General features: G+C 35.3%; 1 protein-coding gene across 4 annotated transcripts; it reads right to left on the bottom strand.

Annotated features, from left to right (window-relative positions):
- LOC113062573 (sorting nexin-13-like) lies at positions 1 to 25,771 on the bottom strand. Of its 4 annotated transcripts, none has more exons than XM_026232501.1 (26): positions 25,611 to 25,771; positions 19,459 to 19,571; positions 18,877 to 18,979; positions 16,691 to 16,780; positions 14,628 to 14,749; positions 14,284 to 14,405; positions 13,139 to 13,243; positions 12,175 to 12,263; positions 11,011 to 11,094; positions 10,796 to 10,934; positions 10,618 to 10,706; positions 9,667 to 9,766; positions 9,376 to 9,572; positions 9,204 to 9,308; positions 8,967 to 9,099; positions 8,847 to 8,884; positions 8,688 to 8,757; positions 7,027 to 7,202; positions 5,929 to 6,036; positions 5,742 to 5,852; positions 3,834 to 3,995; positions 3,528 to 3,599; positions 2,282 to 2,427; positions 2,124 to 2,192; positions 1,933 to 2,045; positions 2 to 886 (listed from the first exon to the last, which is right to left on the bottom strand). In XM_026232501.1, the coding sequence occupies exons 1-26, from the start codon at positions 25,620 to 25,622 to the stop codon at positions 654 to 656; spliced, it is 2,901 nt and encodes a 966-aa protein (XP_026088286.1). In that variant the 5' UTR covers positions 25,623 to 25,771; the 3' UTR covers positions 2 to 653. The 4 variants fall into 4 exon arrangements, with proteins under 4 accessions (XP_026088290.1, XP_026088286.1, XP_026088288.1 ...); XM_026232503.1 differs by having other exon boundaries at positions 7,027 to 7,169; positions 25,611 to 25,770; XM_026232502.1 differs by lacking the exon at positions 25,611 to 25,771 and adding an exon at positions 25,224 to 25,241.
- Positions 25,772 to 26,343: the final 572 nt, after the last annotated feature.

Below are 26,343 nucleotides of genomic sequence, written 5' to 3'. Positions count from 1 at the left end.
CATTCTGACGGCACCCATTCACTGCAGAGCAAGTGATGCAATGCTGCATTTCTCCAAGTCTGATGAAGAAACAAACTCATCTACACCTTGGATGGTCTGAAGGGGAGTAAACTTTCACCAAATTGCCATTTTTGCCTTAACTATTCCTTTAAGTCATTTAAGATTATCTTAAATATTACATGTAAGCTAAAGGCTGAGAGGGATAACGTTATGCCTATTTCAGTTTCAGTGCCACAAAATGATCATAATACATCGCTGCCGAGCCTCCTCAGATGATTCTGCTTGTAATGAGTGTTAAGGTGCATAGGTAGCTTCGGTCAGATTTCCTCCACCATACAGTATTGACGATGAGGCGACCAATGCCGAATACAAAACGAACCCAAAATAACCCAGTATCTATCTACACAGTGTCCTTCAGAACATCAGATCAGAGATCTGCACGGCAAACGGAGAGATCGCTCAGTCTCTCGTAGTGGTTCAGACGTGGGTGAGGTGCTGAAGGCTTCAGGATGCTAAAATGACTCCTCTATGCTACGGCCGTGTCAGTACAGTGCTTGAAAGGAGAGCAGCCAGGAGGCACTGAGAGGAAGGTGTGTGTCTGAGCGTTTGCCGTTCGGGTGGCTCGGTTTCCCTCCTCCTTCTCCGTCCGTCTGTCACCTCTTGTGCAAGCTGCGCAGTTTCTGTGAATATCTGAGCACGCGTGGCGAGCGCGAGTGGAGCTTCACGAACAGCTCGGGGAACCTGTACTGAGGAAACAAGGTCTCCAGGAAGCGCTCCAGAAAGACGCAGGCCAGCCGGCGGTTCAGCGGTTGGTGCTGGAACATGTCAAAGACGCGCAGGATGCCCTTGCGTGTGGTTTCTGCCCCGATGATGTGCTTCAACTCATCTGACGGGAGGAGAACATTTCAATTTGTATAAAGCATTTCATAATAGATTCAAAGCCACTTTACACAAAATTGCACAAAATAGTCACATTTAGCAGACGGTAATATGTGACCCTGCACCACAAAACCAGTCTTAAGTGTCAGTTTCTAGAAATTTAGATCATCTAGAAGCTGAATAAATAATCTTTCCTAGATCACTGTATATATACAAATTGAATTTAACGTACTTCATGTATTTTATGTTTTCATTTAATTTTTATTAGGTATGTTTTTTATGTCTATATAGTTATTTTAGTACATCAAGTTAAACTAAGTGAATGCATTTTAAATGTTTAAATTTAAATATCCTATTTTAATGTTTATTTCAAGTAAAAAATTATTTTATGGATTTTTTTTTTTTTTTTTTAATCATATTAAACCCTGGCACTATATACCGTATGTATATATTATTATATAAACATACATGTATTATACTACCATTCAAAAGATTGGGGTTTGTGTATTATTTTATTATTTTTTAATAACACTTATTCAAACTGATCAAAAATGACAGCAAAGACATTTCTTTACAAAATATTTCTATTTCAGATAAACACTGTTACAAATATTATGGATCATGCTTTCAACATTAATAATAATAATCAGAAATGTTTCTTGAGCAGCAAATCATCATATTTTCATGATTTCTGAAGATCACGTGACACTGAAGACTGGAGGAATGATGCTGAAAATACAGCTGTGCATCACAGAAATAAATTATAGTTTAACAGATACTCGCATAGAAAACAGTTTTTATAAATGGTAATAATATTTCACAATATTATTGTTTTTACTGTATTTTTGATCAAATAAATGCAGCCTCGGTGAGCAGAAGAGATTTTTCAAAAACATTTAAAATGTTATCGACCCCAAACTTTTGAATAGTACAGTATTTATTAAATATTTTGGATTATATGATAATATATATAGTGTGATCTGATTTTCCACTATAGTCTATGCAGTGTCATAAGATCCAGGCTGTAATGTGTGTGTGTGTGTGTGTGTGTACCTGGCATGACGCCCAGGAGTGTGGTCTTAGCGGCGACTCGTGTCCTCATGCGTAAGCTTCTGTCTCTGCGAGGCGGCGTCTCGGCCAGGATCCCGTTTGGCCAGTAAGAGTCTCTGTCGAGTCAAAAACCCAGTCAGAATCAGCAACAGAGTCACACACACGTCCAAACAGACAGCGAGTGAAATCATCACCTGAATCTCTTCACGTAATCAGACACTTGCTCAGGCGAGGTCATGTAGTCCACATGATCCACGATTTTCCTGCAGTGAAGGGAAACGAATGTTCACCGTTGAGCAGAGAGCAGAGATGCAAGCGTTTGTGAGTCTGTATGAGTGTGTGTCTGTGGCACCTGTTAATGGTGTCTCCAGACGTGGCTCGGATCAGCTGCTGCAGGAGGTTTTTAATGTTTCTGCGCAGCCACTGATTTCTCTCCTTCAGATCAAACACCTCGTCCATCAGCAGCAACATCACCCTCAGTGGGATATTATCATCCCCCTGTGCATCAGAACAAGTGTACATCATTAAACTGACGGCTTCAACTCTACCGTCTCATGCAAATCTCATTCCAAGCCATGGAAACATTTATCAGGAATGCAAACTAAATAGATCAATTATTTTAAATTAATTATTTTTTTTATTAGACAATTCTTCTTCTTCTTATATATATTTTTTTCAATTATACAAAATATAAATTAATAAGGAAATACATTACTTTGGTAAAATACTAGTTCTGTAGAATAAAATAAAATCTATATTTAATAAATAATGATGATAACAATGAATAAAATAATAATAATAAATTTTATTATTTATTAAATGATAAATAAAGAGTGTAAACGTAATAATTATAAGAATCAATTAATAATTAATAAAGAAATACATGGCTTTGGTAAAATACTATTGCACTGCAAAATATAAAATGAGCATTTAATAATAATAATAATAATAATAATAATAATAATAATAATATTTATTAAAGTAAAAAAAATATAAAATTATTTTAACACAATATTATGATAATAATATTATACTGTAAAATAGAGTACTTAATAATAATGAATATATATTTTAAGTTATACAAATAAAAAACGATAATTATCAATATATTTAATACAGCATTACTTTAAAAGATAAAAAACAACAAAGATATGTATTACTACATTAATTTACCGTAAAATCTAAATAGTATTTGGTAATAAAATGAATAATATTTTATTTTACTTAATTATAAACAAATAAAAATTAATAAAGAAATAAAATATTATGATAATACTATTGTACTGTAAAATAGAGTATTTCTGTACTGTAATATAGAGTATAATAATAATAATAAAGTTATAAAAATACAAACAATAAAGAAATATATTGCTATATTAATACATTACTATAAAATTAAAGAAAATAATAATAATTTGCGGGAATATAACACCAATATTTATGGATGTCTTGTCCCACACAGCTTGCACTAGAATTGCTAATTACAATTATTAAAATAAATGTCATTATTTATTGTTGTCTCACACGTATTGTGCAACAAAACATTTGAGGCTGTGTTGGAGTGATTTGGTCAAGTTTTTGATCTGATGTTGACTCACATTTTCGTCCAGCTGGGCCGAGATGCGGTAGTGTTCGGGATCGATGTCAGACTTTGCGATTAAAGGAGGCACCTGTGGATCAGACACATCTGGAGTTAGTGACATACCTCGTAAAATCACACCAGTCGAGCGCAAACACTTCCTACATCCCCGCTCAAGCTATGCATATGAAATGAATGAGAAAGCGGCACAGAGTTTCCCAGTCACACAAAACATCAACCATCATGCAAAGCGTCAAGTTCGTGAAACATCTGGTCTTTTGTGCATTTCCCACAAGTGCTCTGAGATCCTCCAGACGTGCTCTACCTTAAATATGGACTGTTTAATATCCTGGCCAAGTTTCTCGGACATGCGGCCCATGTCCGCCGAGACTTTGGACACTCCCTCGGCCAGGCTGTCCGGCAGGGACTTCACGGCATTGGACACGTTCCTCATGGAGCTCCGGAGAGGATTCACAAACGTGTCCATCTGTCCGAGTCCAGAGAACAGGACAAGTTTAAAGTTTACAGCTGTAGGACGCTCCCTTCTGGAGTCATTCATCACTGTTCCTACTGAACTGCAGCATTCAGATTGTGTCTTTACCGCTGCTTTAATTCACATTAAACCGGCTCAACTTTCACTATTCTTAAGATTATCGTTGAAAATTAATGACTTATGCTAACTTCACCACTGCAAATCGCAGTTTGTGTGAACGCCCCTTCAGTCTGTCGCTCTTTCTATCTATCCATGCATCTATCAAAATGATGAGAAGAATATTACGATTGCATCTATGGGTTTATTATATCATTGTATTAGTGTTTTATGATTCAGTGCATTGTTTTTATGATTAATGAATATATGTCTGCATGTTTAATTTAAAGCACTATTTTTTATTTATTTTTTGCTAAAATATACACCACTGTTTCAAAAGTTTGGGGTCGATATAATAATTTTTTTCAATAAAGGAATACTCTTATTCATCAAGCAAGCATTAAATTGATAAATCAAGACATTTATAATGTTACAAAAGATTTCAATTTCACATAAACGTTGTTATTTTGAACTTTCTATTCATCAAAGAATCCTGAAAAATAAAAGAAGAGCCTTCTTTTAACCCTTGTGCATTGTTCAAATTCACTACCCTTTCGTTATGTTCGGGATGAAAACATCCACTCAATTAAACTGCTGTAAAAATGTATCAGATAAATATTTATTTTTTTCATTATTTTTTTTTTTTGCATAAATCCTTTAATCAACCTCAGTCCTGGTCAAAACTACCAAATGTTTAAAAAAAATCCAAGATTTTAACTCTTTAATTGCCAAGTTCATAAATTATGTCAAAAGAATTTTTTTTTCTGTATTTGATGTTACACTCTATATAACTCCATATACAAGCCAGAAACTAAGCCTTTTTTTTTGCACAGGCTTTTCTAAAGGGTTAATGGTCCCACCTAGTGATCAACTGTAAAAATGTCATTATAATGGAAGTCAATGGGGCAAAAACAGCCACCAACAACAAATGAGGGAGAAAAAAAATAAAATCGAATGCTGCACAAAAACTAACAATGCATCAAAGCCAATCTTGTTAGTAATCTTTGACATGCCCAAGACTATTATAAAAAGTAAAAAAAAAATCCAGTCCACAATCACTTTTTATATTGAAAATATGTCATTTTGTGTGTTTTTTCCCCCAAATCAGAGACATCATTTATGAACTTGGTAATTAAAGAGTTAAAATCTTGGATTTTTCTTTTTATCAGGACTGAGGTTGATTAATAGATTTATACAAAAAAATTTATCTGATACTGATTTACAGCAGTTTAATTTAGTGGATGTTTTCATCCACGAACATCCCGAAAGGGTAGTGAATTTGCCCACAGTGTATTGTTGAGTTTTTGAACATTTTCAAAGCATTTTCCCAAAATATGGGTCAAAATAAGATTTGTAACCAAAACTCATTCCATTAGCTGAAACACAGAGAAAGTTGTGGCCAAAATAAGACTCAACTTTACCCCCTAGTGGACGAAAACGTCCCCAACAACGCATAAGGGTTAAAGACATCAGACATTATCTGGCTTTTTTTATTCTCGTATTCATTCGTTTTTCTAATGCTGGAGCATGTATGCATGAAAATGCGGTGTGAATGCCTAGATTATATCCCGATATAACTTGATCAGCTAAATCTCCCACCCTTCACTGATGGTTTGAAGCTTTTGTGAACGTGGCGTTCCTCACCTTGCGTGCGAAGTCTCCTTTGCCCTTGCTGTAGGCTTTGTTCTCCAGGAAGTCATAGATGTAGGGCACCAGCATGGGACAGGCCTTCACCATCTCAGGATTCAGCAGCAGCTGTAAGACAAACTCGGCTCTCAGCACACCTGAACCAGCAGAACCCTAAATAAACCCCCGTCCCGGTCTGACCCACCTGTAAATAAGAGTTCAGGTCCTTCTTCCTCTTCTCCAGAAACTCCCTGTCCATGTTGTTAAAGGTCTTTTTACCAGGAAGCTTGAGAATCGGACTGAGGGTCTCAAACTAAAGACGGGACACATGGGTTAGTAGACACCACATCTATCAAACCACATTAGACCAGAACAACATGGACTCTGTGTTCACAAAACTACACGGAATTTAAACACTCGTCTCTTTTAATGTTTGCTTAGTAAAAATGTTAATTATTTTGACTAACTGATATCAATATGGGTGCAGTCCACATCGCTGTTTAACACATTTTCCCAGGTTTAAAATGATTAATTAAAACCAGCACAGATAAAGGTCTGGATTAAAATTACATCTTTTATAAAAACAATACATGCCACATCCATATATATGTTTAAATTCAGATAGCTGTAAATGCCTTTTTATGGCAATAACACCCATCATAATAATACTTTTTTTATTAATATTAATATTTAATATTCTTTTTCTCTCTTTTTTTGCTATATACATATTTATTTAGATGTTTAAATTTGTTAATTTTACTTACTTTTTTATGAGAGTTTAAAATTATGCCATTATTAATCACGTTTAAGAATAAAATTACAAACAAATTGTCAAAAATGTATATATCAGGGTAGATTTTTGTATTGCTTTTAAGTTTTGCATATTTGTTATATTTATTTTATAATAGTAAAAAATATATAATAATAGTAAAATCTGTTAAAAAAACCTATATATATGTGATATTATATAAATTCTTGTCAATTACGGTAACCTTTTTTCCCCATCTCATCTAAAAATATATATGGATGTGACTATTGTTTTTTATAATAAAAATATTATTTGAATTCAGCTATTTTTCACATTTTTGTGTTTTAAACATGGTCAAATGTGTTAAACAGCGATGCATCGTAATAAAGACAAAGACAGGCCAAAAAAAATAATAATAATGCAATAGACTCAAGCAATTAAGCACATTTCTACCATGTTGATTTAATATGTACTGCTTTTTGACCATTATCTAGTAATATAATATAAAATCTGCAGAACTTAAAGGCAGTACAACGAACTAAGAATCTGTCTCACCTGCTCGGTGATGCGCATGTGGAAGTCGTGGAAATCGCTGTAGCGGCGGTACGTCTTCCAGATGTCCTCGCTGCCGTCCGAGCTCTTGCGTATGACGGTGAGGGTGTAGAGAGCGTACGTCTTCCCGTGATCGTTACACACGCCTGCCACAGGAAGTGGGTTTAGAAAAGCATCAGCTTCAGAGCACCGGAGAAGAGAGGCAGGAGCGATGGAGACGATGGTGCGGGGGAAAAGAGAAGAAGAGACACAGCAGAGAGAAGACAACAAGACAAAGCCACAGAGGGAGAGAGAGGGAAGAAATAACGTAAGAAAATAAAGAAATAAAGCTGATGGAATGATAGTGTCACAGAATCAGAATCAACACAAAGTGACAAATAAATGAAGCTTGAAAATGAGAAGAAGTGATGACTAGAGAAGAGAGGAAAGCTGAGCAGAAGACACACTGAAATCACACCGAGTATTAACATCTACACGAGTCATTACTAGCATTCAATTCAACAGAAAAGAATTCAGAAGAATTCAATAGAAATCAGGGTCTCTTTAGAGACAAACTCGAAGATCGTCTGCAGGTGAAAACAGGTCATATTTCACCTCAAAAACAAAAATGAAAGATATTTACAAAATCATTTACTTATTGTTACTGCTGAACACAAAATAAAATATTTTGAAGAATGTGTGAAACCAAACGCTTGCAGACAGCCACTGATTTCAACAGAATTTTGTTCTGTACTGTGGAAGTCAATGGCTACCGTCAGTTGTTTGGTTACACACATTCTTCAAAATATCTTCTTTTGTGTTCAGCAGAAGAAACAAACTCATAAACTTCATTTTTGTGTGAACTATCCCTTTAAGATGTTTTTGACATGATTTCATTATTTCATAATGGTGATTATTACTAATGTAATACAGTTTATTTTAGGGATGCACGATATTGGATTTTGGCCGATATTCGATATGCCGATATTTTCAAAATAATTTTGGCCGATGCCGATACCGATATCGATATATATATACAAATATATACTGATATATTTAAACTTTAAATTTACTGAAGAGAAATCCATGTATCTCTTCTGTACTGATTCTACCATAAATTTATTATTTTACAAATGTAGACAGACATTCACATCTGAAAAACAGGTCAATTATTTCACTTGGAGAATATCGGTTTGGCTCATCGGCAGAAATATTCATATCGGCCGATACCGATAATGGTCATTTTAAGCTTTTATCGGCCGATACCGATATTGTGCCGATATTATCGTGCATCCCTAGTTTATTTTCCTTTTTAATTCAACACAAAACCAGCATAAATTATAGGAAGTACAACAAATACTACCATTACATAAAGAGCATGCTTTAAGTAATTTATAACAATTTAAATACATATTTCTTGCATTGCAATAATGCGAGCTGGGAGGAGCCAAAAATTGACTTAATTTTCTTTTAACATAAAATGTATTATTGGTTTCTTTTGCTACGAGGGTGAAATATGACCCAGACATACTTGACTAGATTCACCTCCGCAGATTGTTTCATCATGTTGCAACCAGGTGCAATAAAATAAAAGGTTTTTACTAAGCAACAAGACATTTTGATGGTCACACTGCATGTTTTTGTAACTGAACGGTTTTATTAGACTATTAAAATCAAACTCTCACCCGTGTCAGAGATAAAGGCATGAAGCTGAGCAGACTCATCCACGCTCCCGCTGCTGAGATCATCTAACGACTACAAAACACCAGCATCAGAACCCAGCTCACACACTCAAACACGCATGATGTATGTTCATATACACACAAAGGCTTTATTTGACATACTACATTAATGCTTCCTGTTGGAGACCCGTTGAATGACTCTGGAGAAACAGAGAATTAATAATGAGTTTTAGGAGGTGATGTGTAAACACGCTCATCTGGTAGTGTGTGTGTGTGTGTCACCTCCGTCCCCGTCGTCTGAACCCCTGTAACTGGGCTCTTTCAGCATGTCCAGCTCGGCCAGCATCCGCACGTACAGCGGGTGCTGCCTAAACGACGGGTAAAACCTCTCGTCCCGCAGCATCATGTCATACACCTGAGGAACACAGACAGCTCATCAACTGGGATTTTTATTGCTTTTATTAGTCATAATAATGCTGCTTAAAAACTGCTTAAAAAAAAAAATGAATCAGTTATCACCTTTTTCTGTATTTCATCAAATATTTCTGGTGTGGGATCCTCTTTACTGAGTTTTTGAGCCAGTCTGGTTACAGACGCTTCGTCCACCTCCACCCTCGGAGAGGCCTGAGTGGAAATAAAGCCGTCAAACATGGCTTCATGGACACTTCCTGTATTTTTACTGTCTCCTCACCTTGTCGGACAGGTACTGGTCGTAGACGCCGAGCGCGGCGGATCTCAGCAGGCCTTTGGTGGTCTGGCTGCTCTGAATCTTCCCGTCTCTCTGGCTGCTCTGTAAGACCTCCAGCTGCTGCTGGGCCGTGACCCGATAGCCCTCCACCGTCAGCCAGAAGAACAGGATTGCCTGACCGCCCATGTGCTGCATGTAGTCTACAGAGAGACAGAGAGAGAGAAGCCAATCAGGAACAAGCTGACGATGTCGCTCGAATGAGAAGACAGTGTGTGTGCATGCATCTCGACTCACCCATGAAGAACTGCAGCGCGATGTTGTGCACTAATATATGCTCCAACGGAATCACACACAGCTTCCCGAAATTAGCGGCGAGTTTCAAAGCGTCAACTTCCTGTTTGGAAAAAAACAACCAAAATGTGTCCAAAATAGTCATTTTTGCAGGTTAAATGTGAATTATTTGTTAAACAAGTGATGAATTAATTGCTGTTAATAATATAGATTATAAAAAGTAAAATTGTAAGTATTAAAATGTAATTTTAACTGTGTATTTTATAATGTTTTTTCAATAGATATTTCTGTATTTTTCAAAATATATTTTTTTATATAATATAAAAAATATTTTTTATTATTATAATTATTTTAATTATCTGTATAATGTTCTGTCATAATTAAATTATTTTAATCATTTTTATTAATATTTAATTACAATTTTGTTATACATTCCTAATTATATATTCTATATAGTCTTAATTATAACAAATTAAACTCCTACTAAACATTAATGCAGACTGCAAATGTATTAAGAGCATTGCTATTTTAGCATCAAGATACTATTATATTTTTAAATCATTTTTATATATGATTTTTTTTATTATAGTTTTAGTATTTTTGTGTGTGTTTCTAAAACATGTTTCTATAGCTTTTTATGCATTTATATTTCAGTTTGTTTTAGTACATCAAGTTAAACAAAACAAAAATGAGAAATGTTACCTTTGTCAACTAGCAGAAATCAAATGTTTTTATTTCAGTTCAGTTTTATTTCAAGAAACGAAAAGGTTTGAATGGTTTTTAACTCTAGTTTCAGTTAACTTTAATAGCCCTGATTAAGAGGAATCATTAAATGTTTCATTTACACCATTGTTAAACATAAATTGACTAAAAATATACAATCTGAAATCTTTGAATGGATATTCATGAATTATAATAAAGCACATGTGAATGAAGCAGGAGAGATTTGTCTACCTTCCCTGATCGCAGCCGTTGTATCCGTGTTTCACAGACTTTCTTCACAAAGAGCAGACTATTGATTTGATTCTTTATGAAGTTGATATCTGTGCGTGGAGACAGAGAGAACATTATAAACTGTGTTGTTTTTCCCACACATTAGTGTAAGTGTGTGAGCGTGTGTGAGCGTGTGCACCGTCTCCTCCCGTGTCCAGAGACCGCAGGTACTGAAGCTCTTCCAGGACTTTGTCTTTGACGGCCTCCAGCTCGTCCACTTTGTCTGTCAGCTTTAAGATGTTCAAGAAGGCCTCGTAGTTACAGCTGGAGTCACGAATCTAAACACACACGCAGAACGTGTTAAAGGTCATTCGTGACGCGCTTCTGGACTGTAAGAGCTGAGGCAGGTCTCACCATCCAGACGATGAACTGGTTGATGTAGTCAGGGTCACTCAGCTGGTTAATTAAGGGCAGCAGGACACCTCTGGCCAAAACCTCCTGCAGGACACCAGAGAATCAATCAGTTAATCTATATCAACAGGTTTGCTCATGTGTGAGACACCGAGAGTGAAGCTCGAATCCTGTCCTCTGAACATCAAGATCTGTCAGGACCCAAAACCAAGCTAATCCCAGATCTAGTGTCTCAAAGGATTGTTCTGGATTACATACAATTTACACTTTATCAACAGCTTTTGTCATATACTGTCAATTTGCACAGAGAATCATTTAGACACGTCACTAATTAGAACATTAATTTATAATTGTTAAAATTACAATCAGTGTTATTTGGTATATTTTTATAGTATTTACCAATATAATTTTTTTATATTGTTTTTTATTTGTTTTTATTACTATTTTATTAAGTTTAAGTTTTAGTAATTTTGTTATGTGCTTCTCTCATTTAATTTTTTATATTTCTATATATTTTTTATTTTATACTTTTAGTTTAAGAAATTCATTAATTATTTATTTTAATTACTTTTTTTGCCAAGGCAATATTTCTTTATTATTTTTATTCAGCACCCAGTGAAAAGCACAAGTTATATAACGGACTGGGATCAAGATAGAGAAAGAAAACAGAAAGCAAATAAAAATAACAACAGCAAAATAATAATAATACTTTTAGTTTTAGCAATTTTAGTACTTAAATTATTTCAATGAAGTTGCTTTGGCAAGAATTAATAGGTTTAAGTTTTTCATCTTATATTTTACTTTAGCTATAAATGCATTCAATTACTGCAGCTTAATGCATTTATAACAATTATATAATATTTATAATAATTATAAATGCATTAAAATACTGCAGAGTCAAAATGTTTTAAGAGCAATGCTTTTTTGGACACTGAGATACTATTATACTTTTTATTAATATTTTGAATCTTTTTTTAATATTTTTGGGTTATATTTGTATTTATTTATTTATATTGTAAGGGTTTTCTCCACACAAACGGTGCTTTGCAGTTTTCATCCCTTTTATATCTGGTCATCACATTAGCTGAAAGCTATGATGTTATTGTGAATGAATTTGGGCCTGTTTTTGCACGTGTGTGTGTGTGTGTGTGTGTGTGTGTGTCTCACCTTGAGGAAGTATCTCATATTCTTGTTGTGGAAGTCTCCAGGAGGTAGTAACAGGTATAGCAGCACTTCACAGAGATCCCGAAGGTAACCTGCACCAGAAACACACCAGTTTTTCCAGTTGTGGGCGGAGCTAATGTGCAAACGGGCGATCTTATAGGCTGGCGATCATCTAGACCTGTCCCTTATTTAAATTTCAGCAAATCAGTTTGAGGTAACGCTGATTAACGTGATTAATATTCATTAACACAGCAGCTCTTCAATTTTTAGTGAACTGTATATTGTTAGTGTAGTAGTATAGTAGTAGTATAATAATTACTATAACTACAATTAAAATGGCCAACAATACCTTAAGCATCACCACCAGTCCTAAGTTAAGTTAAAATGATAAATATGCATTCATACATGGTGACCAAGTTTTAGTTTTAATCACTAATCATGTGTGTGTGTGTGTGTGTCAAATATTTACTAGCCAATAGTGATTATATTCTAGGTTTGTGTGAAGGTTGCCTGTATTGTGTGACTTCAGATGTGTTTAAATGAAGCGCACAAGTTCAACAACAAACCTCTTTAATGGTGTTTTTTGTGAATTTTTTACACAAAGCAGCCAGTTTTCACGGTCACGTTTCACAAACATTCATCAAAACATCTCCTTTTGTGCCCCATGGAAAGACAGAAGTTGGTTTTAGAAAGACATGAGGCTGAGTAAATGATTTGTGATGATGATGATGGAGGAATGCAGATGTGCACAGGGCACATTTATACACACAAAAATCACTCCACCCAAAAATGTGTTTATTGTTTTCTTCTATAACCATTTGACTGCATTAATAACTGGGTGTGTGTTTGTATTTTTTGCTAGTCTTATAAGATCTGCCCAAGATAATTATTTCTATTGCACGCCTTGAATCACTGGGCTGGAGTCTCTGAACGGTCTATAGACACAAATCCTCTGTGTTTGTCTTACCTTCCTCATCCTTGCGTGACATGCAGACAACATCTCTACAGATCTTCCTCTCCATTTCCACCTCCGCCTCAAAAAACGAGTCCAACAACTCTTCCGAAGAGTCACCTGCCGCAAACAGACAGACGGCGTCATGCACAAGCTCACACTATGAGTCAGTAAATCAAGTTCCCAATCAAGATGCTCAGGAACTGGCTTTAGGAAATCAACTTTTTTACATGCTATGACAGTTTTAGACCTGATACTGAGATCTTTACACCACGTCCATTCAGCTGTGATGCAATACACGGCTCTAGGTTGCACTTCTCACTTCTAATCCAACTCTATTTTACAAGGTTAGTTAACCCAAAAATTTAAATATTAAAAATAGTATTATTATTATCATTCCTCAAAACATCTACTTCTGCATTTCGAAGAGGAAATCAAGTTATATGGGTTTGGAAAACCTGTAACACAGTAACACTTTACATTCTGGTTCATTTGTTACCATTCGTTAACAATCGGATAAACGTGAACTAACAATAATTGAGATACAGTTATAGCAATATATATTACTATTTATTTTATTTTTAGATATTCTGTCTTAATTTTAATAATTAAATTTCAAATGTAATAATAGATTTTATTTCAAAATAGTAATTGAATATTTTTTGTTTACCATTTGTTTATTTACTCTTAATATTAGTATAAAAAAAAATGTATAGCAGATTTAGTTTTAGTTATTTAAATTCACCAATATAAACTAAATGAAAGTGAGAAATGTTTCTTTGGCAACCAGCTTAAAAAAATAAATAATAATAAATAAATAATAAAATATAATAATAATAATAAATAAATATATAATAAAATATAATAATAATAAAAAAAAAAATATATATATATGTAAGTTTTCAGTACTTAAAATAAATTATGTTAATATTATTTAATGAACTAACAATGAACAAATTTATTTATTAACCAATGTAAATAAACATGAGTAAATAGTGTGTTATTTATAAATGCAGTATATGCATTGTTAAAGTTAATTCATGCATTGGCTACCATTAACTATTAAGTGTTACCAGTATTACAGAATGGCCTCTGATAAACTGTTTGCTTAGGTTTTGCAGACCGTGTGAACTGAGAGGGGAGGAGAGAATGACCATTACGTTGTTTCGGGTCTTCTCGCTCATTTAGCCTCTCCTGAGCTTTCCTGAAAACACGCAGATGATTGGCGAAATCATCCACCAGTCTGGTGGTGAAATACGTCTGCCAGTCCACCTCTTTAGACCTGAGGAGTGGAAATATTGAGCGCTTAATAAATCACGGACTACACAGCATCCATTTCAACACTGTTTACCAGAGAAAATGTGTCAGAACATCTGAATGCAGTGTTTGGTTTGTGTTCAAGTGTTGCCTTATCCCTGAAAAAACCCCAGAGTTACTCACATGGGGACACAGAAGTGATTTTAAAGCAGATCTGAGGAAAAAAGGGTCGGAGGGGGTGTCTTACCTGGTGGAGAACTCAACGAGGGCGTTCTGGACCGTCTGACGGATCTCCAAGAGGAACGCTTCATCCTCACTCAATGTGTAATACCAATACTGGATATAGTCCCTCAGGGCGAACTGGATGACCTGATGAACGACATGAGAAGAGGATCAGATGAGCGTTCCCTCAAACAAACAAATCCGTTTTATTCTGTTCTTCTGTTGTCATTTTTCAGAATTCTGTTAAACTAATTTGACATCTAATACAGTCTATTAAAAGGTTAACAAAAAATATATTCTAAGGGCACTAAGAAATAGGTCTGATTGTTTATCATATGCAGTCTGTATTTTTTTTCTGTATTACTGTATTTATGCATTTCTTTATTTTAATAATTTTATTTTGAATAATCAATTTTATTAATAATAATAATTATTATTATTATTATTAATAATAATAATAATTAAGGGTGCTCCGATCACGATCGGCCGATCATTAATGCGCATCTCATCAGTAAAGCCGGTTTTCTAATCAGCGGTTAATTCCATCAGGTGCGTGATTTCACATAGAGCAGCTGTTACTACACAGAGCCGTTGTTAACTGAGAAAATGCGCCAAAAAACGCTGAAAATGAAGTGGATTTGCGCATCTTCTCTATTAACAACGGCTCTGTGTAGTAACAGCTGCTCTATGTGAAATCAAGCACCTGATGGAATTAACCGCTGATTAGAAAACCGGCTTTACTGACGAGATGCGCATAACGATCGGCCGATCGTGATCGGAGCACCCCTAATAATAATAATAAACAGATATACTGTCTGCTGTGCAACTTTAATTTACTTCTGTCACAATTTCTTCAAATTAAACTGAACTTTTATTTTGACAGGTTGCTGTGAATGTGTGTATATATGATAGTAGTTTTCCACAAATTTAATGATAAAACACTCAAGAAGAATTTCAGAAATCCAGAAAAAACACACTGAATTTCCAAAAAAAATAAAAATAAAAAAATTATTTTGCCTTATTACTGTGAAAATAAATAAAGAAATAATAATGCATTATTTATTTGTTAAAGTTTAATTATTAAATTGCACGTCAATTAATTCAACTGTTAAGGGAATCTAGAAAAAATTAACAGAAATAAACTGAATTTGGGAAAGGGAAAAAAAATTGGATTTCATTAGGCCCCAACAAGGAAATGTATTTTTCTGTATCAGTTCAGTTTGGTACAGACACAGTGACCCATCACTTCTCCGCAAAGGACTCTGGGTAGACATTCCTGAGCAGATGTAAAGCTCAGCAGAACAGACCGAGAGCTGGAGCTGCTGACACTCTCTCATCATGACTGTCTGTAACTTAAAGCAATTACCTCAAAACCGCAGACTTACATAGGATGAGTTACACAACGATTTCGCTCATGAAGAGGTCTTATACTATAGGACAAGATGCAGTCATATCATGGAAAACTGGATACTTATTGTGTTTTTTCTCACATCTGCAAGTCTATCCAGTCTTACCTTTTTCAGTTACTGAAACTAAACCACAAAAAAGAAATAAAAATCAGGAACCACTTTTGAACGTCAGCTTTGTTTCAAAAACCAAGACTGCTGCGTGACCTGCACGGAGTCTTAAAAATCTCAGCTGCATTATTGTTAATATCGTTTGAAACCAGCTCTTTACATAAAGAATGAGTATGTCCAACTTCTGCAAACAAACACTGCACTTAATGTTATAGAAAAACAGCACTTTGTTATGTGGCGTTCTGTTCCAAAATGTCCAAATAAAAGCTAAAAGTGTAGCATTAAAAAAACTGACCCTAGCAGAATATATGCATTGTTAGCAGACTTAAAGCCGATTCAGTGAAGCATGTGAGACCACTGACTGAAAACCAGTGTCATGTGCTCATCTGCTTTATGAACAAAACAGTACAGCCTAAACTCTCAAATGTGCTGATGCAGCATCTGACGTGTGTTACGGGCGGAAACAAATGGCTTTTGTGAAGCGAAAGCTCGACAGTCTGGACAAACTCATCAGTTGAGAAACCACAGGTTCCTCAAGCTCTTTTATCCCGTTTGGTTATGAGGACAGTACCTGCTGCAGTGGCTCATCTATGATACTGGCTCCTGTCAAACGACGATCAATCTTTATGGGTTTGGACTCGGATTTCATCTCCTCCAAAACCTGACAAACAAACACAAGACATTAAAACTCACAAGCTGAACATGAAATATAAATGAGCAATTTACTTTCTTAATAAATGTTAACGAATTACACAGAACCTCCACAAAAGGTCTTCACAAAATATGAAGAAATTGTGACAGAAATATATTACTTATTCATGGTAGAATGTATTTCCCAAATGAATAACTACAAAAATAAAAAAAACTTCCAAGGTTTTATATTATCAACAAACACTTTATTCCAAAATGTCCAATATAATATATATATATATATATATATATATATATATATATATATATATATATATATATATATATATATATATATATATATATATATATATATATATATTAGGGGTGTAACGATACGCGTATTCGTATTGAACCGTTCGGTACGACGCTTTCGGTTCGGTACGCGGTACGCATTATGTATACCGAACGGTTCGTTGGAGTAATTAATTATATTTGAAAAAAAAAAAAAAGAGAGAGAAAGAAATATAATGATATGCGTTCAACAAGGTAGCCCAATAACCCAAACAACGTAACAGGCAACGCCCCTGACACTCCCGAAGAAGAAAAAAACACCATCTTATATGTTTATGTTAGGCTACTCAGCAGGCGCTCGCTCACTCAGTACGCGCTGAAGGCTCGTTGCAAAATAGCCAATGCGTTTAACAGACTAGAAATGAGAAGATCCCCCAATAACCAACAGGTCTGGTGTTTGGGTGCACTTTGGATTCCCTTTAAGCTATAATGGTGATGGCAAGAGAGTGGTGGATAAAAAAACAACGGTATGTCGCATCTGCAACATGACAGGGTACACCAGCGGGATTACAAAAAAAAAAAAAAAAAAAAAAAAACACCAAATATGCGTCAGTACTATCTGGGAAAAGACGAAAAAAAGGAGAAACATGCACGCAGCAAACTATCCCTGCAGCATTTAGACACTATAGCTTACAGGGAATCCAACCCAAACACCAGACCTGTTGGTTATTTTAGGATCTTATATTTCTGGTCTGTTAAAGGCATTCGACATTTTGCAACGAGCCTTCAGCGCGTGCTGAGTGAGCGAGCGCCTTAGGGGCCGTTCACATATCGCTCCTAAAAACGCATGGAAAACGCTAAGCACGTCTTTCTCCTCCTTTCCAAAGCGCTCGGGCAGAAGCGCTCATGAGGCGTCTGTCTTTGCTAAGCAACAATGACGTGCTCTCTCCATGAGACGCGGAAATTTCAGCGAAGGATAAATGGATTTGCAGCTCTAAAAATCGCTTGCAGTAGCTCTGCTACTAAATTTATTTCAAAATTGCAATCCATATACAACTATGATCAGCTGTTCCTTCATCTTGGCTGAGCTCTCAACCTTGTTACGGGAAAGGATGAAGCTGATTGGTTGGTTCTTGTCACATGACCCGCGGTGCGCTTGCGGCATTCTGAAAAGTTGAGATGTTTTTACATTTTGCTGTATCTAAAACGTATCGAACCGAACCGAACCGAACCGTGACATCAGTGTATCGTATCGAACCGAACCGTGAATTTTGTGAACCGTTACACCCCTAATATATATATATATATATATATATATATATATATATATATATATATATATATATATTTAATAAATTAAATTGTTAATTGTTTAATTGCTTTATGCCTTTATTTGATTACCAGCAATTTTTGAGAATTTCTGGGAGAAATATTTTATATATATATATATATATATATATATATATATATATATATATATATATATATATATATATATATATATATATCAGAAATAAAAAAAAATGCAAATGTACATATTTTTATTAATATAAATATAAAAAAATATTAATTAGTAATTTTATCAATTCAATTATTGAAAGTGAAAGTGAAAGTGAAAAGAAATATTTTATTTATGATAAATTTTAAAATAAATATTTTATTTATTTTATTCAATTAAATTATGATTAAACTATTTAATTACATTTAAATAAATAATTTAAAAAAAGCTAGTCATACTTTAACCATTTTTTTTATGTTTTTTATGTTAATAAGCTTTTATCATTAAATTAAAAATTTCATTTTTTTTTTATTTTTATTAAAACATTTGCACACCTTCAGTATGGCCGTCTGTGTCGATGGCAGGTAGGAGTGTTCACACCTTTCCAAGTGTTTCTCTGAGTTTATCTTTCCAAATAAAAGAAGCACTACGAAACACCTAGAAAGAGAGAAGAGCGAGATTGCAACATCACACTAGAGCATCAACAGGTGTTGAAGAAGTCAAAGGGATAGTTTGTAAAAACCAGTCTCCTCTTGGCTTATCTCAAAAACAATTATCTCTACAAATCCTTATTTTGTACTTCTAATTCATGACCGGTGTTTTGTTTTAAATCTGGATATTTTTCTTACACAAACGCATTGATTCACTTCAGTACCCCTTTATTAATCCCCCGGAGCCATCTGTAGTATACTTTATGGTGGATGGATGCACTTTATTGTACTTCAAAATCTCAACAGCCATTCACTGCCATTATAAAGCTTGAAAGAACAAGGACGTTTTAATGTAACTCCAGTTGTATTCGTCTGAAGGAAGCAGGTCTTATACACCTAGGATGGATTGAGGGTGAGTAAATCCATTTTTGGGTGAACTATCGGTTTAAAGCGCACTGAAATGAGACGTATCCGTGATCCACTTACCCGCCGATAAAACAGAGGATGTAGAAGGCCAGATAAAAAATGGCGAAAGGTCCAAATGTGATGAGGAAGAGGACGACTCCCAGACCCCCCCATCCCCAGACGGACAGACTGGCCTGAAACACACAGAGTTGATGACATTATCTCTTATCTTTGGCTCATGCTGAAGAGCATTGATTGATCTGAATGAAAGCAGCATGAATACAGTGCAACTTAACGTACTGTACAGAAGAAAACCATGACATGATCGCAGCTACTGAACAACTGGAAGCGAACATCATCAGGGTCTAAAGTGTTTAGTGGGTGAAGAGAAATTTACCAGTCATGCAAATGCAAATTATATATTATATCTCTACGAGTTTGCATGATCATTTCAGCAGCATCAACTTCTGCTTTCATGCACATATAGGTAAAAGACATTGAGCTTTTCTCTCTTTGAGTTGCAATGCCAGATATAATCAGTAAGGGTCAGACTATCACTCTTACATTGCAATTAAAGTAGTGAAATTACAGGCCATCTCGCCAAATCTTCATCATCATAAGAGAGAACCAGAGGAACTGAAAGCACAGTGCAGGCGCTCTCAGCAGACAGGTGAAGGATTTCAACACAATTGAAGGGAGGAAACAAATTAAGACGACACGGATGAGAGAAGTGAGTGTGACTGTGAATGAGTCCAATGGCCAGGTTTCCTGTTTTTGCCAGGAGAGGAAACCCGGTGACCCAGTCTGTGCGCTTCCCTTCCTGAGCTGAACGCACACACACACACACACACACACACACACACACATCTCCTGGAGGGTCGGACCTGGAGTGTGTCCTGCTCCGCTTAAATAAACATCAGCCAAAAATATGATCAAAGGAACATGACTAAGAAAGAAAGAAGAGAGAAAAGAAAGTGCAAAGAGTAAGAGTAAAAGAAAGAAATGAAGATATTTTAGAGAACTTTTTAGTTCCATATGAACTCATCCCTTTCTGATGCGGAAAATGAGGAAGTGCAGAATTCTTTCCTAAAATTGGAAGGTCATGGAATTTGTCCAAATTTGAATAAATCAAAAGTAGGTCAGGACACTGAAATAAAATCACAATATGGACGAGTGTCTGACTGTGAATGACAGCAGAAAAAGACTATTTAAATATGATTCCTGCATTTCTCTGTGTGAATCAAAACTAGAAAAAAAATTTTACCAGAAAAATTAATACACAAAGAATTTCATAGGACCCTATTATTGTAAACAAATTAATAAATTAAGAAGTTTTTTATTAATTAAATTTCTTAGAAATATTTTTGATTAAATCATTAAATTGGAAACCTAAATGGAAAACAAAGGGTTAGGTAATAATAAAATGGCATTTGAGAAAAGAATAAAACATTTCATAGGGCCATAAAAATTTATTTTGTTAGCTTTTAAATATGCTGTTAAATTGTATAAATATAATCATCTCGATTAATTAGACATGCTTTTTGATAGGGATGCACGATAATATCAGCACAACATCGGTATCGGCTGATAAAAGCTTAAAATGACCATCATCGGTATCGGTCGATATGAATATTTCTGCCGATGAGCCAAACCGATATTCTCCAAGTGAAATAACTGACCTGTTTTTCAGATGTGAATGTCTGTCTACATTTGTAAAATAATACATTTATGGTAGAATCAGTACAGAAGAGATACATGGATTTCTCTTCAGTAAAATTAAAGTTGAAATATATCAGGCAAAAAATTTGTATATATATCGGTATCGGCATCTGCCAAAATTATTTTGAAAATATCGCATATCGAATATCGGCCAAAATCCAATATCGTGCATCCCTACTTTTTGAATAATAACATTTAATTTAACAATTCAAATGGAATCCAGAAAAAAACAACCAGAAAAAAAAACATTTGGAAAAAAATAAAACATTTCAATAGAGCCCTATAAACATCACATAAAAGATGAATGGATGGTTTCTTCACATGTCAATCAGGTGGAGTCTTCCTGTCAAAGTGGGCAGACCAGAATAAGCCTCAATGTTAAAAGTCTGGCTGCACAAGAGCTTTACACCAGATTCTAGCACTGAGTTAACCTTGTGATTCATTTCAGGAACACAAACCCTTGTCCTGACCCGCTGACCTCTGTCACCTGTTGAGTCCTCTCTCTGCCCACAGCAGAGCATTCATGACGACTTCTGCTGACATACTATGGATCCGCTGTAGCTTTCTGGAGACTGTTTTAGCCACACAATGCATGGATGTGTCATAAGAGGAGCGAACAAACAGGCTTTGAGTGGAGCGTCACAGGACTGCGAAGCAGCAGTGGCCAAACTATTCTGACACATCAGCAAACAACACAACACTATTACAGCTAAACAAGTATATTTTCTTTCTGCGTGTTCTGGATGAACATACAGCCCCCCCAAAAATGCAAAGATTTTAAGACTCAACTTACAAGAGTCCTGTGACTCAGTGCAAGTCTGTGGGATTTTATCACCTGTTTTAACAACTACATCAATCCAACAAAAACTCGGCTAAGAAAGTCTAGGTCATTAAAAAAGTCTAATGCACTAGTTAATATAAGCAGCTTATGCTTTGTGTTCATTAGCTAAAGAGTTTTGCACAAATGCACATCCAATCTAAGTGTTTGCAAAATATCCTTGACTGCGATAAGCTTTCCATGTGCTCTGAAAAACATGTTTCAGCCCTAATCGCCACCAGAATAAGATAAAGCAGATTAGAGCCCACGGTGGACTAGAAAACTAAAGCTGCTTTCTTTGTCATCAAACACACAATAATCCAACAGCTGTTTTACCTTTATCATGTTTCCACATCGGAGAACATCACATCATTTCCATCCAAACCTTTCGAGGACAGACGCAAGGGGACCTGATTAACCAATTACTCATTCATTTCTCAGCAGAAAGATGTAAAGCTGTCGAGTTAAAAGGCCTCTTTACAGCGATGATCTCATTCTGTCCTGCTGTGTCCTCACAAGACGGGTCAGGGAAGACTTTAGTCAGGTTAAGATTATTATCCAGCGAATGTCATTCAATCACCTGCTGCAAACAAGCTCCACTTTCTTAAACGGTGAAATTCATTAACACTGCGCTGCATGGAAGCACTATAGGTCTACATATCCAGAGATAAGGACATTATACACAGTCTGATAAAGTGGGACGGTGAATGATCATAGTAAGTGCCGAGAAGTTCCCAAAGGTTTCTTGCACCAAACTCATCAGGCTTCACCATTAATTCAGGCTGGTCACCGAGGTCTATTTTAAGAGAGCTGTAAATACCCTAGGCTCGAGTACCGCTGTCCTGAGACCAAACACTGTGTGTAATCCAGATATAAACCTTGGCACTTACAGAGAAAGGAGTAAAAGATCTCTGTAAACCACATTGTGCTTACTGACACTTTCTTAAAGGAAAATAAAAGAATGTTTGCTATTAGTTGCTCATGCTATTGCTCTTCTTGTTTTTATCATTTAGACTTCAAAAAAAGTATTATACCTAATTATATAAAACAATAACAAAAATACATGAAAAATTTAAATACATTTTGTTACTTATGCACTTTAACATTTTAGCACCATTTCAATTTTTTTAAGTTTAAATCACTAAAAATAAAATAAAACAAGTAAAAAAAAAACAACCAATACAAATGACAAAACGAAAATAAAAAAACTAACTAAAATGAAAAATGTAAAATATACAAATATTATAAATATTTCTTAAAAAAATAAAATAAACGAAAATATTTTACAACTATTTGTAAAAATAAATATATATATATATATATATATATATTATATATATATATATATATATATATATTAAATGACACAAAAAGACAACAAAATTGCTAAAACTTCTAAAATAAAATATATATGCAAAATACAAAATAAAAATATATTTATAATATAAAATATTCATATAACAGATATTAAAATAACACTGGAGTTATACCAATCTACCAAAGTTAATTTATTATTAAATAAGATGAAATATATAAACTAAATACAAATTTATATTATCTATATCTATATATCAAACTTGAATGCTTTGTAAATATATAAAACAACAACAACAACAAACACTTCCTGCTTTTGTGAATTAACAGCCTGTCGGTAATAATACCAGCTAATTAACACCCCATCACCAGGAGCTTCCCAAAGCTTTGATAATGAGCAGATGATAAGATTTACAGGAGTAGATATCTGACGAATCTGATGGGCATAAACAGGGCACGCGCTGAGAGCATGTCGATCACTGCAGGACAGATTCAGCGCACAGGTGAACAGGTGGAAATACGAGCCTGACTCTCAAGTGCTGCCCATTTACAGCTGTGCATTACTCTGGTGACACACAACCCAGCGGTGTACCGTGCAAGTATGCATACTTCTTAATATTTACACATGGAGTGCTGAGGAAACAACAGAAGCAAACATGAAACGACCCTGTTGTGCATGACATTCCTCTAATTCTATCTGTTCTTAATAAGTGTAAATAAATGAAATTTGTTTCTTACAAACACGCAGCTTTTGTCTTCACCGGATGTTAAATGATTATAGATTGTTCAGCTGTTTGAACTCTGATTCTGACGGCACCCATTCACTGCAGAGCAAGTGATGCAATGCTACATTTCTCCAAATCTGATGAAGAAAAACTCATCTGCATCTCGGATGGGCTGAGGGGGGAGTAAATCTTCAGCCAATTTTCATTTTGGGCTGAACTATTCCTTTAAATGTCACTTACAGACAAACAGGAGTTTGCTTTAAAACTATCATTTGTGGCTGAAATGGCACATCCACAAACAAAATAAGTGTCACGCAGACCACACTGTTATCTCAAAACCAACTATACCACAACATTTGCATTGGTTTAAAGATTGCTGAGAGACCAAACACGTTTGTCACTTTAAAACGGCATGCTCAGAAACTGAAATAACGTTCACAAACAAGACCAGTCTCAAAGTCGGGCTTATCTTGACCAACTTTATCATCTCACTGGAATAGAAAGAATTCTGGCTTCTTCATCAAAAAAATAAAAAATAATAATTCTTCTGTCCAACAAAGTTTCTGCAAGTTTGTCTTACAGTAAACTATAAATGTGCACAGTTTAATTACAATATTTCACCTCATTGCTTGTTTTGAGACGACCTTTCTAATTCTGTAGAAAGTTAGTCATCCAAAATTTTCTATATCATTCAATAAATTATGTGGAAAATAGACCAATATTAAGTTATAAAGTTTCCGTGCATTTTTAAAAGAAAACACCTCACTGAATTCATTTTTATAAGAATTTGAATTTAAAAAATAAACTGTTTGTAAAACTAGCTTTTGGTGTAATGGTTATAAGACGATATAATACACTTTTTTAAAGAATGTTTATTTGTTGTCTTTATGTTTGTAAATATCGTAAACATATGATGACAGGTTAAAATAACATCGCTTCTCGTCCTATTAACAAATTCATGACCTGAACCACAAAACCCACAGTTAAACAGGCGTTCTTACTTTGGTAAACGTTAGGTTTCTAAATTAATATAAACACATGATCAGATACTGAAATAATGTAGCAGCACACAAAACAAGTGTCTGTTATCAGGTATGTTATCATTAACAACGTTATGATCTGTACAACATGTCTTTGCTTGTCCCATAAACTCAAAACTGTCATTTTACTTCATCATATGTGTCCTATTAGTGCAAAAACATGATGAGAATCTCGAATGAAACACAACCAGATACAAACATCAAACAGTAGCAAGAGTTTCACACACATACCATGACGCATCTGTCATTTTCCACCAGTTCTCAACATTAACAAGCTGAAGCACGCAGAAAACACACAGCTCTCTCTCTCTCTCTCTCACACACACACACACACACACACACACACACACACTTATGGAGTAAATACAGATGATGTTAGCTGAGCTAGCTGCAGACTTATTATCAGCGCTTAGAAACATTTAATCTCTTCAAATTATTGCGTGTAATCCCGCATATAAAATGTGTGTGCGTTAATGTGTGTAACCGTGTGTGTACTTCAATGTGTGTGTACTTTATGTGTTTACCTGTTCAGGTAACACACGGCTAAGCTAGCAGCAGCTCGATACAGTGAAAACACAGCAAATCGGACTGAGCAGTGAGGGGAAAATCGTGGCTTACCTCTGCAAACATTATTTAAAATGTAAAACCGGTGGTCGTTTGGTTTATCCCCGCCACATTTTTAACGGTCTCCGTCCTTCTCGCGTTTCATAAACCGAGGCGCTTCGGGACTGCGCGCGCCCTGCCTGCAGCCGCCATGAGCGCGAGCCCGACAAGCCAAGAACTCTCCGCGCGAAAGCTAGAGCGCACAGTCCAGCGCACTTCTGATGGGAGGTCACGTGATAATAAACGCGGGCTCCGATTGGTTCGAAGGATTCCATCACCCGGAAGATTACCTACGCGGCTATCTTTTATTGATTAATATAGCCTATATTAAACTTCTATGTATGAGTACATATTTTCTAATTAAGTGCCTCATTTTTAATTATATTATCAGCATTAGACGTGAGCCGTATTGTGTTCTATTTCGCATGCGCTGTTGCTCAACTATCCAATGGGCGGTGCTGTAGAGTGGGCATACTAGTCAAAAAGTTTACCTGTAGCGTTATCCGTGATTGGTCAGCGCCTGATGACACACCTATCCTACCCGTGACTCGTGCTGGATTATCTCTTTGGTACATTTAAATAGCACAAACCCTGTTTGGCATCGACGATCTAAAGATAGCAACGTGCCCCGGCTTGTGGAAAAATATTTCACAATCAAATTAGTTCACAAATCGTGCGTCATCTGAAGGCATTATGCTGGTCCAGCACTGATACAGCAGTTTTGATTACAGTGCTCTGAACATGTGAC

This window comes from Carassius auratus, chromosome 44 (genome assembly GCF_003368295.1).
Source record: "Carassius auratus strain Wakin chromosome 44, ASM336829v1, whole genome shotgun sequence".
Lineage (NCBI taxonomy): Eukaryota > Metazoa > Chordata > Actinopteri > Cypriniformes > Cyprinidae > Carassius > Carassius auratus.
This window is presented reverse-complemented; position numbering and strand designations above follow the sequence as displayed.